The sequence below is a fragment of the Lolium perenne genome, chromosome 3, assembly GCF_019359855.2.
Source record: "Lolium perenne isolate Kyuss_39 chromosome 3, Kyuss_2.0, whole genome shotgun sequence".
NCBI lineage: Eukaryota > Viridiplantae > Streptophyta > Magnoliopsida > Poales > Poaceae > Lolium > Lolium perenne.
This window is the reverse complement of record NC_067246.2, coordinates 311,384,553-311,398,934: the sequence shown is the minus strand read 5'-3', so window position 1 is coordinate 311,398,934 and position 14,382 is coordinate 311,384,553. Positions and strand designations below refer to the sequence as shown.

Below are 14,382 nucleotides of genomic sequence, written 5' to 3'. Positions count from 1 at the left end.
AACTAACACCGTGCTAACCACTTGGGGTGTGGCTGCAATATACAGCAGGAGAGGTTCCTTTTCCTTTGGCGCTACCAAAATTGGTGGTGTCGAAATTGTGCGCTTCAAATCCTCGAAAGCTCTGTCGGCCTCTTCGTTCCATTGGAATTTATCTCCTTGCTTTATCAGAGCGTAAAATGGTAACGCTTTTTCTCCCAGTCTGGCGACGAATCTGCTCAAAGCTGCGACTCGCCCAATTAGCTGCTGTATCTCTTTCAACTTTGTTGGCTTCCTCATTGTTACTATAGCTTGTATTTTGTCGGGATTTGCTTCAATCCCTCTTGCTGAAACTAGGAACCCCGAAGTTCTCCTATTTGGGACGCCAAAAGAACACTTCGTCGGGTTCAACTTCAGGCAGAATTTGTCGAGGTTGTTAAAAGTTTCTTTGAGGTCCTCGATCAGCGTTGCCCCCTTTTTTGACGTTATGACGACATCGTCGATGTATACTTGCACGTTTTTCCCGATCTATGTCGCTAAACACTTCTGCATCATCCTCTGATATGTTGCTCCCGCATTTTTTAGACCAAAGGGCATTGTCTTGTAGCAGAACACGCCGTAAGGTGTAATAAACGCTGTTTTGGCTTCATCATCTTCTTTTAATCTGATCTGGTTATAACCAGAGTATGCATCCAAAAAGGAAAGACGTTCACAGCCTGCCGTGGAGTCGATGATTTGATCGATCCTTGGGAGGGGAAAGTGATCCTTAGGACAATGTTTATTGAGACACGTAAAGTCGACGCACATGCGAAGGACTGTTGTGTGTTTCTTCGGCACCATCACTGGGTTAGCTACCCATGTGGCTTCTGTAGATATCTCTTTGATAAAACCAGCCTTCTCAAGTCGATTTATTTCTGATAGCATGGCTTTGCGGTTTGGTTCCGAAAAACGCCACAAAGGTTGTTTGATTGGTCTCGCTACTGGATCCAAGTTTAGGTGGTGCTCGGCAAGTTCCCTGGGTACTCCTGGCATGTCAGCTGGTTCCAAAATGCGCTTTCCTATGCGATATCCATGTCGTTTGCGATAGATGTCGTCTTTTTTGGGTCTGTCGGGTGAATCTGCACCTCTTTTGAATTTTTCTCGGTATTGAAAGTTGATTCTTTGTTTGGCCTTCCAACGTCTGGCAGTACGTCGTAATCAGTCATGCTTTTTGACGCCAAGTACTCAGCTTGCATCCCGAAAGTTTCTGACAGCCGGTGAAAGTCCTTATCGCACTTATCGGCTAAGGCAAAGCTTCCTTTGACTGTGATTGGTCCCTTTGGTCCGGGCAACCTCCACAGCGGTATGTATAGTGTGGTACCGCCATAAACCTAGCATATGCCGGTCGTCCCAACGAGAGCGTGGTATTGTGCCGGAACATCCACGACTTCAAATTCCAGCCACTCGATTCTGTAATTTTCTCGGGTCCCAAACTGAACGTCGAGATTGATCTTCCCCAATGGATAACTTGGTTTCTCCGGTGTGATGCCGTGGAACCTTGTGTCTGTTGGTTTCAAGTTTGCTAAGGATATGTTCATCTTCCTCAATGTATCTGCATACATAAGGTTTGAAGCTCTGCCGCCGTCTATAAACACTCGGGAGACATCAAATCCTGCGATAACTGCGCGAGAATAAGTCTTGATTGCCCTGGTCGAGGGACTTGCTGCGGGTGATCTGCTATTGTGAAGCCAATATCTTGTCCTGACCAATTAAGGTACTCAACTGTTGGTGGAGGCATTTTTTCTGCCATAAACACCTGTCGTGAGATTACTTTCTGAGCTCTATTGGACGGTCTTCCCTTCTGAATCATTGACACCGCTCCGTTGGAGTTAGGATCAACATAAGGTGGTGGTGGAGGTGCTGCCGCTATTCTGAGCTGATGCCGATTGTCGTCTGTAATCGCGGGAGGAGGCGGCAAGTGAATCTCGCTTCTGGGTTCCCGAGGATTTCTCTGTGTTGCTCGCGCGTTAGCGTTTTCTGCATACCGCAACATTGCCTGAAAATTTCGACGATCTTTCTGCAGTGCCCTGACTGTCTTTTACCGTTGCTATCGAGGAAAAAGTGCATCGACACGGTCCATTCATCATCTCTTCGGGGGACACAAAAGGCCTTGGGAATCTAGGCCCGCTATTTTGCCTGTTGCGTGAATCATCCCTGTTATCACCTCGCTGCTCATTGCTTCTCTGATAATCATCTCTGTTGCTTCCTCCTGTGTTTGCCCGAAAGCCTGCCGAAATTTGCCCTGGAGCGTCATAGTTCGGATACTGCCGAGGAAATCGTCGCCTTGGTTGATAGTTTCGACCGCGGTCCTCCTCTGGTGACCTGTGCCGTTTGTTGTGGACAGCATCTTCTCCATCTGCCCATCTGTTTGCTATCTCCATTAATGCGGATACTGTCTTTGGATTGGTCCTTCCCAAGTCCTCGACAAAATCTCCACGCCTAATTCTTGCGACAAACGCATCTATTGCTCTCTCGTCAGATATATTTTCTGCCGAGTTTTTGATGATATTCCACCTTTGGATATACTTTCTCATTGGCTCGTCTGGCTTTTGTCGACATGCTTTCAACTCCTCTAACGACGCAGGTTTTTTGCACGTGGATCTGAAGTTCTTGACGAACACATCCTCGAAACTTTCCCAGTGTCGATGGATCCCGGAGTGAGTTTCTTTATCCAAGATCGTGCGGCTCCACTCAAATGCACATGGATGCTTTGCATAGCTGTTGCCCTGGTTCCTCCTGTGAGCTTCACCGTCTCCAGATAGTCGACTAGCCAATCCTCTGGATCTTGAAGGCCGTCGAACTTTTTGAAATTATCGGGTAACTTGAATCCTGAGGGGACTCGAGTTTTTCGGACTCTCCTCGTGAAGCATGGTAAGCCGCACATATCTTCGTCGTTAAGCTACGGAGATTGCCGATGATCCCTTCGCTTTGCCGCGCTCTGTCGACCCTTGCTTGTCTTCGTGTCTCTTGCTCCACTTGGTCCTTCGAGTCTTGCCGCCGTTGCTTCTTTGCAGGTCGTGGACTATTTTGCCTTGCCGCTCCTTCGGGAGGCGTTGATACAAACGCTGTCCCCATAGCTCCAACTCCTGCTACCGCCATATTGTACAATGTTTCCCTTGGATCACCTGGAGGTGGTTTAGATGCAAGGATAAAAGCATGTGTCGCCATATACCCAGCTTCTGGTGTCTTAGGGATGATGTTTCCTCTTGTATCTATCGACATGAAGGACATGTCGAGGTTTTGGACCAAGTGTTCTCTTTCTGCTTCGGGTATGTGTTGCAGCCTTGATCTTGCTCTGTTCCGCGCCTCCCTGTGGCTATCACCCGAAGTTCTAGATTGTCGACTTAGATCTGCCCTTCTCCTGCTGGATGCAGAAGCTGCCTCCTTTCTCTGTTCAACTCAATTTATCTGTTTTTCCAATTCCCTGGCAGCTCGTGCGAGCCTATATTGATATGCTTGTAATTCCTCTGGTGTGGCTGTGGTAGCCATTGGTTCTGTACCGTTCATAGCTCTCGCGGCTCGTCCCACGCTGCTTGTGAAAGTTGAACTCTATCTCGCGGCTACTGGCCCGACGTATTTGTTGCCCGAGGCCTTGTCGCAGATTGGAGGGATCGACGTATGGATTTCCCCGGATCGTCGAAAGCCTCGAATGTTTCCTCTTGATCTTCAATGGCATAAATCTGATGATACTTTGTACTCGGATCTATGTTGGGTTTGGTGACATCATCGTTGAGATTGATGAAGACCTTGCCCACTGTGATAGATTTGTCGATGAAGTCATAACTGTCGACATCGCTTGAGCCATCGCTTATATATGAGTCCGCAGATGACTCAAACGACATGTCGTTGAAGATCTTGGCGAGTTTCTCTCTTGCTCTGGTGCTGACGTAGCGTGTCGCCGAAGTTTCTTCTTCTCCTGACTCGGTTGACGATGCATAGCTTGAAAAATCGGAATCGACCGCCGACGATCCCGATGAATTCGGAATTTCGGCACGATACGATCCCTCCTTCTCGACGCGAAAGTGAAACCTTCCGAACGTCATCTCCATGGGCTCCGCCAGATACGCATATGCATCCAAACGGGAGGGTGGGTGAGGAACAAAATCGACAAGACCAGCAGCGATCTGTTTACCTCGATCCATTGTGTTGCTTGCGGTTGACGATGTCGAAGATCTTGAACGTGCCATCGAGATCAGATCCTTACGCCTCTAGTCCCCACAGACGGCGCCAATTGACAAGGTATCAACTTGTCAATGCCTATGGATTGTAGGCTAGGGTTTAGTTGGAAGTAGAGGGTAAGTAGATCTCGAAGGTTTCAGCCGAAAAGTACTCGACGATTGTGAAAACTAGGGTTTGTAGACAATGATTCGATTATCTCTTCGTCCCTCGACTCCCCCTTTATATAGGAGGTGGAGCCGAGGGATTCGTGCTATACAAGTTCTGAGTCGGGACGGTTTCTAACTCATCCCGCCAGATTACAAATAACACTTCCTATTACAACTCTTAACTTTCCTTAATATATCTTGGGCTCCCGAATCTTCTTATTCTTCGGGTAGTGGGCCTTCAGTAAACCCCGGGTACTATCTTCGGCAGGCCCATTTGGTATGCCTATGTCACTTCCTCCGATGGTAGCTGTGCTAATGGCACTGCCTCATCGATGGTATGATCTTCCAGGAACTCCTCTTCCAGGAAGGTGAGGTACTCTTGATGTGCCTCCTCAAATGTTTCATACCCTCGGTAGCTATTGTTAGAGTAGTCATTGACCTGATCTTGATAGACTCTCCATGAGCTGTAGATTCCTCGAACCCGTCAGCGGAACACCACATACCACTAGCATGTCATAAGAAGAAGAAATTATCGATCACAACGATGAAGCAATTCAGAAAAGAGCAATAGAACAACACAAGTGTTGATAGCAAATGATAAACTAACAGGGGCATGCATGATCATTCCAAAAGTGGATCACAAGTTCATCATACACTACCATTGTGCCATCCTACCACCACAATAAAAGTGGGTGTCATCCTAACACCGCAAGTTCACCATCACCTGAGGGGTTAGAATATACCACCTAATCATAGTTACAAAAGGGGGCCATCAAATGTTTTTCATCCTAGCTACTGCCAGAATTTACATCATCATCAGCATCAGCTCCATGCATGTATCCCTGAACCACCCCCTCAAGGGCACCACCACTACACCTTTGAGTGGTACTTGCCAAGGTAGTTCCTCAGCCAGAGGATGCGGTGTGGCTCGATCATGCCGACAAAGCTGGAACCCTGGGCCTTGTGGTCGACGAGGTGGCTCAGGGCGACCATGAGATCATCCTCGGCGAAGCCAAGCATGTCCATGACCGCATTCTACTGGTCAGGGTGCATGTCCGTGGTCTTGTCTCTGATGGCCTGTGCGGCGTCCTTCACAGCAACAGTCATGTTGGTGAAGGCCACCAGCTCATCGTCGGCGAAGGCGCATCTCTTCCTGTTGTCGGCGCTCACCTTCTTAGGCGCGTCGGCAGCCTTCTCAGGTGCCCCATTGAGGTTGAACGTGTCGGACTCCTGAGTTTCAGCATCCTCAGGTACAGGATTTGCTGCAGCTGAGCCTAGGGGCTCACTGGATCCCATGGCGTACTTGCTGGTGGCGAGACCGAAGGAGAAGATGGTATGCATCTCGTCGTAGTTGGCAATGGGAGCATTCAGGAACTCCGCGTCCTTTGGGTGATCCTACGATACGAATGGACAATGGTGTTAGTTCTGCTCGTGGATGATCAAAAGAGTTAGTGAGGTGGACTCAATTAGTGAGGTGCTCACCGCAACGTGCCCGCAGTAGTGCTCACCCTCAAGGATGATGCATTTGGTATCCTCGCACCACTAAGGCCCGCTTAGATCGTGGAGCATGCTAATGGTGAGCCACCTCTGACTCCACTTCCTCAGGTGGTTGTACACCTGAGTGGAGCACACGGAGACACCACAATGGTCAAAAAGGCCCTTCGCGCAGCATTGAGATGGACTTCCTTGAATCCTTTGTCATTTCTCACTCCGCTTTGGATCAAACCGCACATCTTCTCCAACACGAAGCTGGACATGAATGGAAGCCATTTCATGGTGACATTCCTTTCCTTCCCGGTCTTCAAGGCCCTCTCCGCTTCCTTGTGGTTGTTGTTATTTGTGGTGGCCAACCTAGCCGCGACCTCTGCCGCTACCGGAGCCACCAGGTCAGACACAGGCAGAGGGGTGACCGCCACCTTGGAGTCATAGGAGGGTTGTGAATCGGGAACTTGCGAAGGGATCTGAGATCCCCAACGCAGACAAGCGCCTGGCTAAAGTCGTCACAAAAGGAGTCCTACACACATCGTAGTACATATAACGTGAATCTACTTGGAAACAAAGACATGTGAATAGCACAAACCATACCAACAATCATCCTAAATAAGACAAGCAGTTCATTGCAACGGTGAATAGCACAAACTCTTGCAAGATCATGGCAGGTGAGCATATTTGGGACAAAGTAGCAACCGGATATGTCGAACCCTAGCGAGATCATGATAGCTCACCACAATCCGAAGTAACCCCTGCTACAAGACCAAACCCTAGACAAGATCTGACTACTCCTAACCTAGATCTAAATATTACCACGGTACCGGGATAAGGGATGCATTACAGTCATCGTCGGAGGTGAAGATGCGCTAGACCAGGAAGTAGATGAAGCAGCCCAGATGTACTCGCCACCGCCGCCGCTGCAACCTTCACCGACCGGGATGCGTGTACCTCTTACCTGCTTGCCGACGGGAGGAGGAGCTCGAAATTTGGGGGGGAAAGAGTGGAGGAGGGGGTAGAAATAGGCCATGGGGTGCGGCGGGAGGTGACGGAATCCTTCCCGCCCCCATTTTCGCTTTTCGCCGATGCGCGCCGCAGCTCTCGCCATCTCCATTCTCGTCTTCGCGTATGCGCCGAAGATTCCCTTTTGCATCAGCCGCGTGGAAATTTGCCTGCACCGCTGAAAACTACCGAACTGGACGTTTCACCAGGACCTAGCTTAACACTGCTTTAAGAACCGGACCCGGCTCGACCCAAGCAATCAAACGGACGAAAATTGCTAGCCCGAGCCATGGACATGGAGTCTACCAAACGCGCCCCAAGTGACATCGAGCAATCTTTGCCGTGTTTGTGTTGGAGTCCGAGGGAGGGTGTTGTCCCCAGTCAAATTCGTTTGTAATCAGCAAGCCCAACAGATTCCGGCGAGAGAGTTCCATGACATGGCCAGGATCATCTCACAGGCGTCTGAATCTTGTACTCCTAGCTGTCGCCAACCAACAGTGTTCACACGTCTGCTTCAGAGTTCAGATGCTCTCTATGCCACAATCACTATGCAACCACTCTCTCCCCAAAGAAAAGAAAACACAGTGCAGCAAGCTTAAGCAAGCAACTCGTCACGCGCGCGTCATACAACACGAACCGATGATCCCGTGTCTAGTAGAGTCTCTACATAGTTGCGTGTCATCTCGCCCAAACACAGAAAGGAACTTTTCCAACTGTAGTGATACTGTCGAATTGGGCAAAGTAGCTATCAGTAAGCCGCAGTTATTAGCCGGAGAAGAAGACAGTGACAGTGCGAATTCATCATCATCAGAGATACTAATGTCCGAGAGAGAGATTCCCCAAATCTCTCCACCTTATTCGGCTCCGATATGATCCAGAGCCAGCCAAGTGAAACTAGATGGCATGAGATGCTCCGGCATGGATCGATGCTGCGCTGGCCGGAAGGGAATTGTTCGGCCGGACGACGGACGACGGATTCCTATTCGTCTTGCCAATAACGGGGGGTCCCTTGGAGAAGAAAGGCATCTCCGCTAGCGCTAGGGCTGAGTGGAGTCGAGTATCTAATCCAATCTATTGATCGATCAATTGATCCATCGATCAGTAGCGCCATCATCACCGCGCACGCTCGGCTTATCATGCATACCCGCTTTTCTTTTCTGCTTCCACGGACTCAATTCCTCGCCTTTCTGCCCTGCTTTCCTGCACCTCTTTTACGGTTGGTTTTACCTCCTTTGCAGTTACCAGTGGTTCGTGCTTTACTTCTTGATTTGTACAAGAGGAATGACAAGCAAGGTTACTTTCTGGAAACTGACAAGCAAAGCACGCATGAGAGAAGCTGGAAGAATTGGCATAGCTCCTGCCTTTAATCGTCAAAAAAAAAAAAAGCTGGAAGAAGCGTTTTGGTCAAACTCTAATTAACTGACAGTGCACTCTGAAATGATTCGCGGTGAGCTCTCTCATTCATCAAACATAGTGAGGCGTTTGATTTTGGTTTGCTTGGAGGTTGATTTGATTGTCTTGATTGATGGGGTTCGAACTCATAATGATCAACTACTACTAGAAACTTCTAGGGTACTAGCACCACATTAGCGGTGCGGAGCGACGAATTAACGGGACAACTCATTAGAAAATTACAGGGACCATGATTGATCAAAAGTCAGCTCCTCCTCTAATCATCCTCCTCTCGTCACGGACAGCCGTTAGAAGCTAGCGATCTCTTCGTCGCCCTCCACCTCCTCCTCGCCGCGCGCCTCGGTGACGCAGGAGGACGCCGGGGACGGCGCCGCCATGTGAGCGTCGTTTCTCCGCCGCTGTGCCGCGCCGCGGCGAGCCGGGGTGGCCTTCTTGAAAACGCGACAGACCACCCAGTCCTTGGGCTTGGCCGCGGCGGCGGCGGCCCAGGCGCCGAGGGCGGCGGGGAGGAGGCGGTACTCGTGCATGGCCCAAGCCGTTCTTGCGCCGCCGCGGGCGCAGAAGACGAGCGTGCGCTTGGCGCCGACGGGCCGGCCGCAGCGGGGCGCGAGGACCAGGGCCTCCTTCCCGGACGCCCTCCACACGCCGCCGGCGCCGCCCGCCCTGCCGCCACCGCCGCCCTTCCGCCAGCACCGCGTCGCCGGCAGGTGGAAGAAGAACCGCTCGCCGTCGGCGTCGCCTGCAGATCGGTTATATCACAGCGTCAGCGCAATGCGCTTCACCCCGAATCGAATTGGTTAGTTGATGCAGCGTTACGTCAGATAATTACCTGGGAGGTCTGACGGGTGGATGCGCGCGAGGTCGACGACGGGGATGATGTCGGCGGGGAGGGGGCAGGCGAAGGCCTTGCGGCGGAGGTAGTGCAGCACGAGTTCTTCGTCGGTGGGGCGGAAGCGGAACCCGATGGGCAGGCCGCCGTGGCCAGCTGGCCCGGCCGGCACCCGGCATGCAACACCGCCGCCCGTGGCACCCTCCGACCGTACGTCCGCCGGCTGCGCCATGGACACACTCACAACCCAACCCAAGCAAGCAATCGAACAAGATTACTCTCTCTCGGAGTGGATAAATGCTGGTATGAGGCAGGCTCGCATGTCACTCGCTCACGAGGTCATCCATGGAGTGTAGTTCCGCTAGGCAGAGTGGTTGGTGCGGTGCGGTGGTGGATGTTGGCTAGCGGGGAAAGGGGGAGGGGAGGCGGATTTATAGGTGGCAGTGGTCAGTGGCGTGTAGGAGACTCAACCGCCATCAAGGGCAGAGGGAGAGCGTCTCGTGCAGTGCTTAATTACAGGTGAGGTGAGGTGAGGTGTGAGGCTAAGCAACAAGCCTGGGCAGAGGGGAACACGAACAAGGCATCTATTTTTCTTTTCTTTTCTGTATGAGCATTCTCGACTATCTTTTTCGTGTGCGATTCCTTCTTTTCTGGTCCCCTTTTCTCCCCAAATTAAATTCCTCGTCATCTCCTCCCTTGCTTTTCTTTAATTTGTTTTGGAAGAGAAGGAAGGAGAAGCTTCCACGTTACACCGAACCGAGCTTGAGGAGGAGGAATCAAATAAATAAAAGTGGAACCACCTACTAGCTGCCTGCCCTGCCTTGGATTCCAGCGCTGGGGTTTGCTTCTCGCATTAGCCTTCCTCCTCCTCATCGTTGAAGGAATCACGATGGACCGAGCAAGTCGCCGCTGACACGCTCTCGTCCGGCGCTAGTACAAACAAGGGAAATCATGCGAGCGAGCGTTAATCACTCGATTAATCACCCGTTGGAACTTTTGACGAGTCGATTGCGTGCATGGCTGTGCAAGCGGAGTGAGTACATGCAGCAACGGCCGTCCGTCCGCCCGCTCCTCTTTGGGGGTAGACTTTACAGCGGCTTTCCGAGTCAAATGCATGCCCTTGGCCAACGCCGGCGGGGTGTGGGGACCCCGGCGGGTCGTGCGCGTGAGTTTTACTGCCATGGCCATCGTCTCAGTGTTTGGCAGTAGCTAGCTGCCCACTGCAAACCTGCAGCATTGCATCGCATCGCATCGCACCGTTCCATCCGTGTGAGTGCGTGGATGACCGAACCCAGATCGAGATCCATCGGCACTCTGCTTTCTTTCCCGTCGGCCGTCGCGTCGCGTCGAGTCACGTGAACCGCGCCGGCGCGGCTCTCTTCACCACGGTGCATTCGCCGTCCCGGCACCGGCGCTAGCTGCTGTTCCGTCCCAACTCCGGCGACGGGCTGCCGCGCCCGCGCCGTCCGTGAAGCGATCGCGCGCGCGCACTTCCTTTTCCCTTTTCTGCATCGCGCGACTTCGCTAGCTAGCTAGCGTGCGGGGGTCCGACACGACGGGCCCGTTGTCTGTTCCCAGTAGCTGCGCCGTTTCTCACACTGTTTTTTTCTGCAAACAAGAGGAACCGGTGTCTCGGACGCCTCCACTAGTTTCATGTTTTCCTCTTCTTCACGTTCAGGATAGAGACTTGTGTACTGCAAAACAAAGCGTATTCTTTCTTCTTCGGTAAAGCGAAAATACATACTTCCGCGACGTATTTTCTTTCTGCTAAGAGTCGACTTTCTTTTCTGGAGACAAAATGCAAGTGACTGCTCCTGCTCACCGACGCGAGTTCAGTCTTTCTCCCTTCTCCAACTCACGGAGATAGCATCTGGGCCCGGCGACCTTTCTGCTACTGGGCAGAGTGGAGAGACTCTTCTTAATTCGGCCCGCCTAGCACCACCAAAATTGGATCTGCCCTTCACAACACGGGCTTTCTAAAACATCACCAATGCACAACGGGCCAAGGAAGAAACGGGTCCATGCTTCACAGTTGGGCCGAAATGGATGGAGAAACATAATACAGATGTTAATCGATCATCCCTAAAAAAAAGTTGTTAAATCGATCTTATTACTTACCGCAGGATTAGGGGTCACTTGTGAAAATCCCTGTCCCTTCTCGATGCTTGGTAAAACTGGCATTCGGTAACAATTGTTGACTTGTTATTGCTGTTGCTGCATTCAGCATACGTCGTGGTCAGTGGTTGGACCCAAAATCTTCCAAATCATCTGTTAGAGCATGTCTAACAGGCCCCGTATAACCCGCCCACCCCGTAAAATTCCGGCGGGATACGGGGCAGACGCGATTTGGGCTGTCTAGCAGGCCCCGTATTCGGGCCGGCCCGTTTCGGCGGAATACGGGGCCCAGGAAATCGGCCCCATCGCCCCCTACTTATACTGGGCGCAGGTGCGAGTGAGGGGTTAACCCCTCACTCGCAACCCTAGCTCCGTCGTGCACCGCCGCCTCCTCCATCCTTCTCCGGCGAGAAATTACTCGCTCCCCCGCGCCGCATTCCACCCCATCTCCGGCATGGACTCCCGCCGCCGTAGTACCGCGTCGCCGGCGAGCGGATCGAAGCGATCCCGCTCGCCGGACACCATTGAGGAGGCGTGGCGGCTCAAGTGCAAGAGGTCCGCTGCCGGGAGCCGCCGCGCGGCGTGCCGGTACGCCGACGCGCTTTACGTGCCGGATTCGCTCCGGGAGTACGCTGCCGGTGGGCGGTGGTACCGACAAGACCCGCCGCTCAAGCCGATGAGCGGCGGAGCCTTCGAGAAGTGGCTCGCCGAGTGGCAGCGCGACCGCGCGTCCAAGGCGGCATCGGCGGCGACCATCGGCAGCACCAGCGATGGCGGAAGCGGAGGCGGCGAGGAGGAAGAAGAGGCAGCAGAGGAGGAGGCGGCCTTCCGGCGTGCGGTGGCCGAAATCCGAGGCGGATGCCGCCGAGAAAGCTCGGGCGGAGGCAGAGGAGGAGGCGGTGGCCATCGCCGCCGTCTGGGAGTTCGAGGCGCGGGAGGCGCAGGAGGAGGCGGCCTCCATCGCCTTCATCCCCTACGTCATCCTTGACGAGTAGATGTAGGATAGATGTAGTATGATCCGTAGTATGATCGGAATGTATGTATGATCCGTAGTATGATCATTGAAGATGAACTTCCCGGGGTTTTATTTTTGAAAATACGGGACGAAATACGGGGTCTGCTAGACGGAATGGCTCTTCCGTTAACAGTTTTTCGATACGGGGCGAAATGCGAGCGTTATACGGGGCATCGAAATACGGGGCCTGTTAGACATGCTCTTAGTATCGCGACAGTCACACAAGGTGCATGCCTGCAGTATACTGATTTTTTTACAATCAAAGGGGGTTTGACGTTTTTCCAGAAAGAGTTTCGCTGCTCCACCGCCACCAGAAACCCCTATCCGGGACTAGAAACTCCGTTCTGGCAACCTGCCGGGACGGGGAGTTGGAGGAGATCATCGCCATCGCCCCGACGCCTCTCCATCAATCATCCATGATTCCCCCATCCATGTGTGAGTAATTCCCCACTGTAGACTGTAGGAGATGGTAGGGATTGGATGAGATTGGTCATGTAATAGCTATAAGATTGTTATGGGCATAGTGCCTAGTATCTGTTGTTAGTATTTTTGACATTGTTGCAACTTGTTATGTTTAATGTTTGTCACTTTGGGCCGAGTGCCATGATCTCATATCTGAACATGTTATTGATTCATGATGATAATTTTTTATCATACCTGCAAGTTGTATACACATATTGTTGTCCGGAACCCGATGCCCCAAAGTGACAAAAATTGGGATAAGCGGAGGGGATGGCTATGATTTGAGGATCACGTGTGTTCACGGAGTATTAATGTTTTGCTTCGGTACTCTATTAAAAGGAGTAACTTAATTACCAGTAAATTCCCTTGATGCCCCGCTGCAACGGGCTGGAAAAAAGATGTTGTGCAAGTTTCTCCTTGCGAGCACGTACGACTAAACAGGAACACACGCCTATGGTTATTTTATACCTGGATGCTTATATTATTATTACTTGCTATGCCCACGTCTTGCTTATTATATGAACTATCTCATTCATGCAGCGCCTGTTCATCCATTCATGTGCCTACATTATTTTAATCATGTTGTCTACTGCAATCATCGCTACTGCTGTTTTCATTTAATTACTGTTGTTACTTCACTACTACCACCGCTATAAAACTGTTACTAGTAATAAACTATTGCGAGCAAGTCTATTTTCAGGTGCAGGTGAATTGACAACTCATTTGTTAAAGCTTATAAATATTCTTTGGCTCCTCTTGTGTCGAATCAATAAATTTGGGTTTTACTTTCCTCGAAGACTATTGCGATCCCCTATACTTGTGGGTCATCACGCGGCATGGCGATGGAGGAGGAGAGGGCGCCGGAGAAGGTAGAGGGGGAGAGGGCGGCGAAGCAGGTGAGGTCTGCGAGGCCGCGCACGCCGTTTTTTATAGTCGGCGGCCTTGGCTGAAAATTTGGACGCGAGCGCGCATCCTATGCTTTTTCACGAGCGCGGGAATCCCACCCGCCATTGTTGTCCCGTCGAGGCTTGCCATAGCGCAGGGCCACCCAAGGAAGACGAGTCACGTGGCGGCTTCATGGGTCGCCGCGTTGAGCGCAGCGTGCGATCCAAACGAACACGCGAACGCGAGACGTTGTCCTCATGTCCGCACGACCACCCAAACGGTTTAAATCGGACGACCTAACGCATCCATTTAGATCGCCCGTGTTAGACTAGTCACAATGGGAGTATCATAAGTAGTATCATGCATGCCATGTTGGCAAAAATCTGATGTGGCACATCAATTAATGAGGTGAGAGATGAGAGAAGTATCATAATATGATACCGTATCATAGCACGTAAAACTAGAAAACTTAATGACAAACACATCATGTACGCATATTTGCATTGAGATTCTACAAAACATTAAATATAATAATACTATAATACTATCTTATGATACTATGCATTGTGAGGTTAGTATCATAAACTAGTATCATATGCATGATAGTAGTGTATGATATTTCCGATTGTGATTAGCCTTGGAGTGTTAAAGATGCCTTGATGCATTCCCCAGACGTTCAATCCCACAATTTTTTCGAATGCCGGTTTGAGAGATGCTCTAACTTACCGTACCCTGTCGGCACGTACTCGTGGCGTGCCCGTGTACTCGAAAGCATACGGAACGAGTACTCCGTACGGCGGCTTCATGAATGATTGGGCCACGAGGGCCGTCAA

General features: G+C 51.3%; 1 protein-coding gene across 1 annotated transcript; it reads right to left on the bottom strand.

Moving 5' to 3' along the window:
- Positions 1-8,263: 8,263 nt before the first annotated feature.
- On the bottom strand, positions 8,264-9,525 carry LOC127345445 (NAC transcription factor NAM-2). The gene is made up of 2 exons (XM_051371922.2): positions 9,073-9,525; positions 8,264-8,982 (listed from the first exon to the last, which is right to left on the bottom strand). The coding sequence occupies exons 1-2, from the start codon at positions 9,302-9,304 to the stop codon at positions 8,531-8,533; spliced, it is 684 nt and encodes a 227-aa protein (XP_051227882.1). The 5' UTR covers positions 9,305-9,525; the 3' UTR covers positions 8,264-8,530.
- Positions 9,526-14,382: the final 4,857 nt, after the last annotated feature.

Bases quoted from the DNA above. Each gene is read 5' to 3' on its own strand.
- LOC127345445 (XM_051371922.2), bottom strand. From the start codon at position 9,304: ATGGCGCAGCCGGCGGACGTACGGTCGGAGGGTGCCACGGGCGGCGGT. The intron at 8,983-9,072 runs GTAATTATCTGA...ACCGATCTGCAG, and splicing joins CCACCCGTCAGACCTCCCAG to GCGACGCCGACGGCGAGCGG.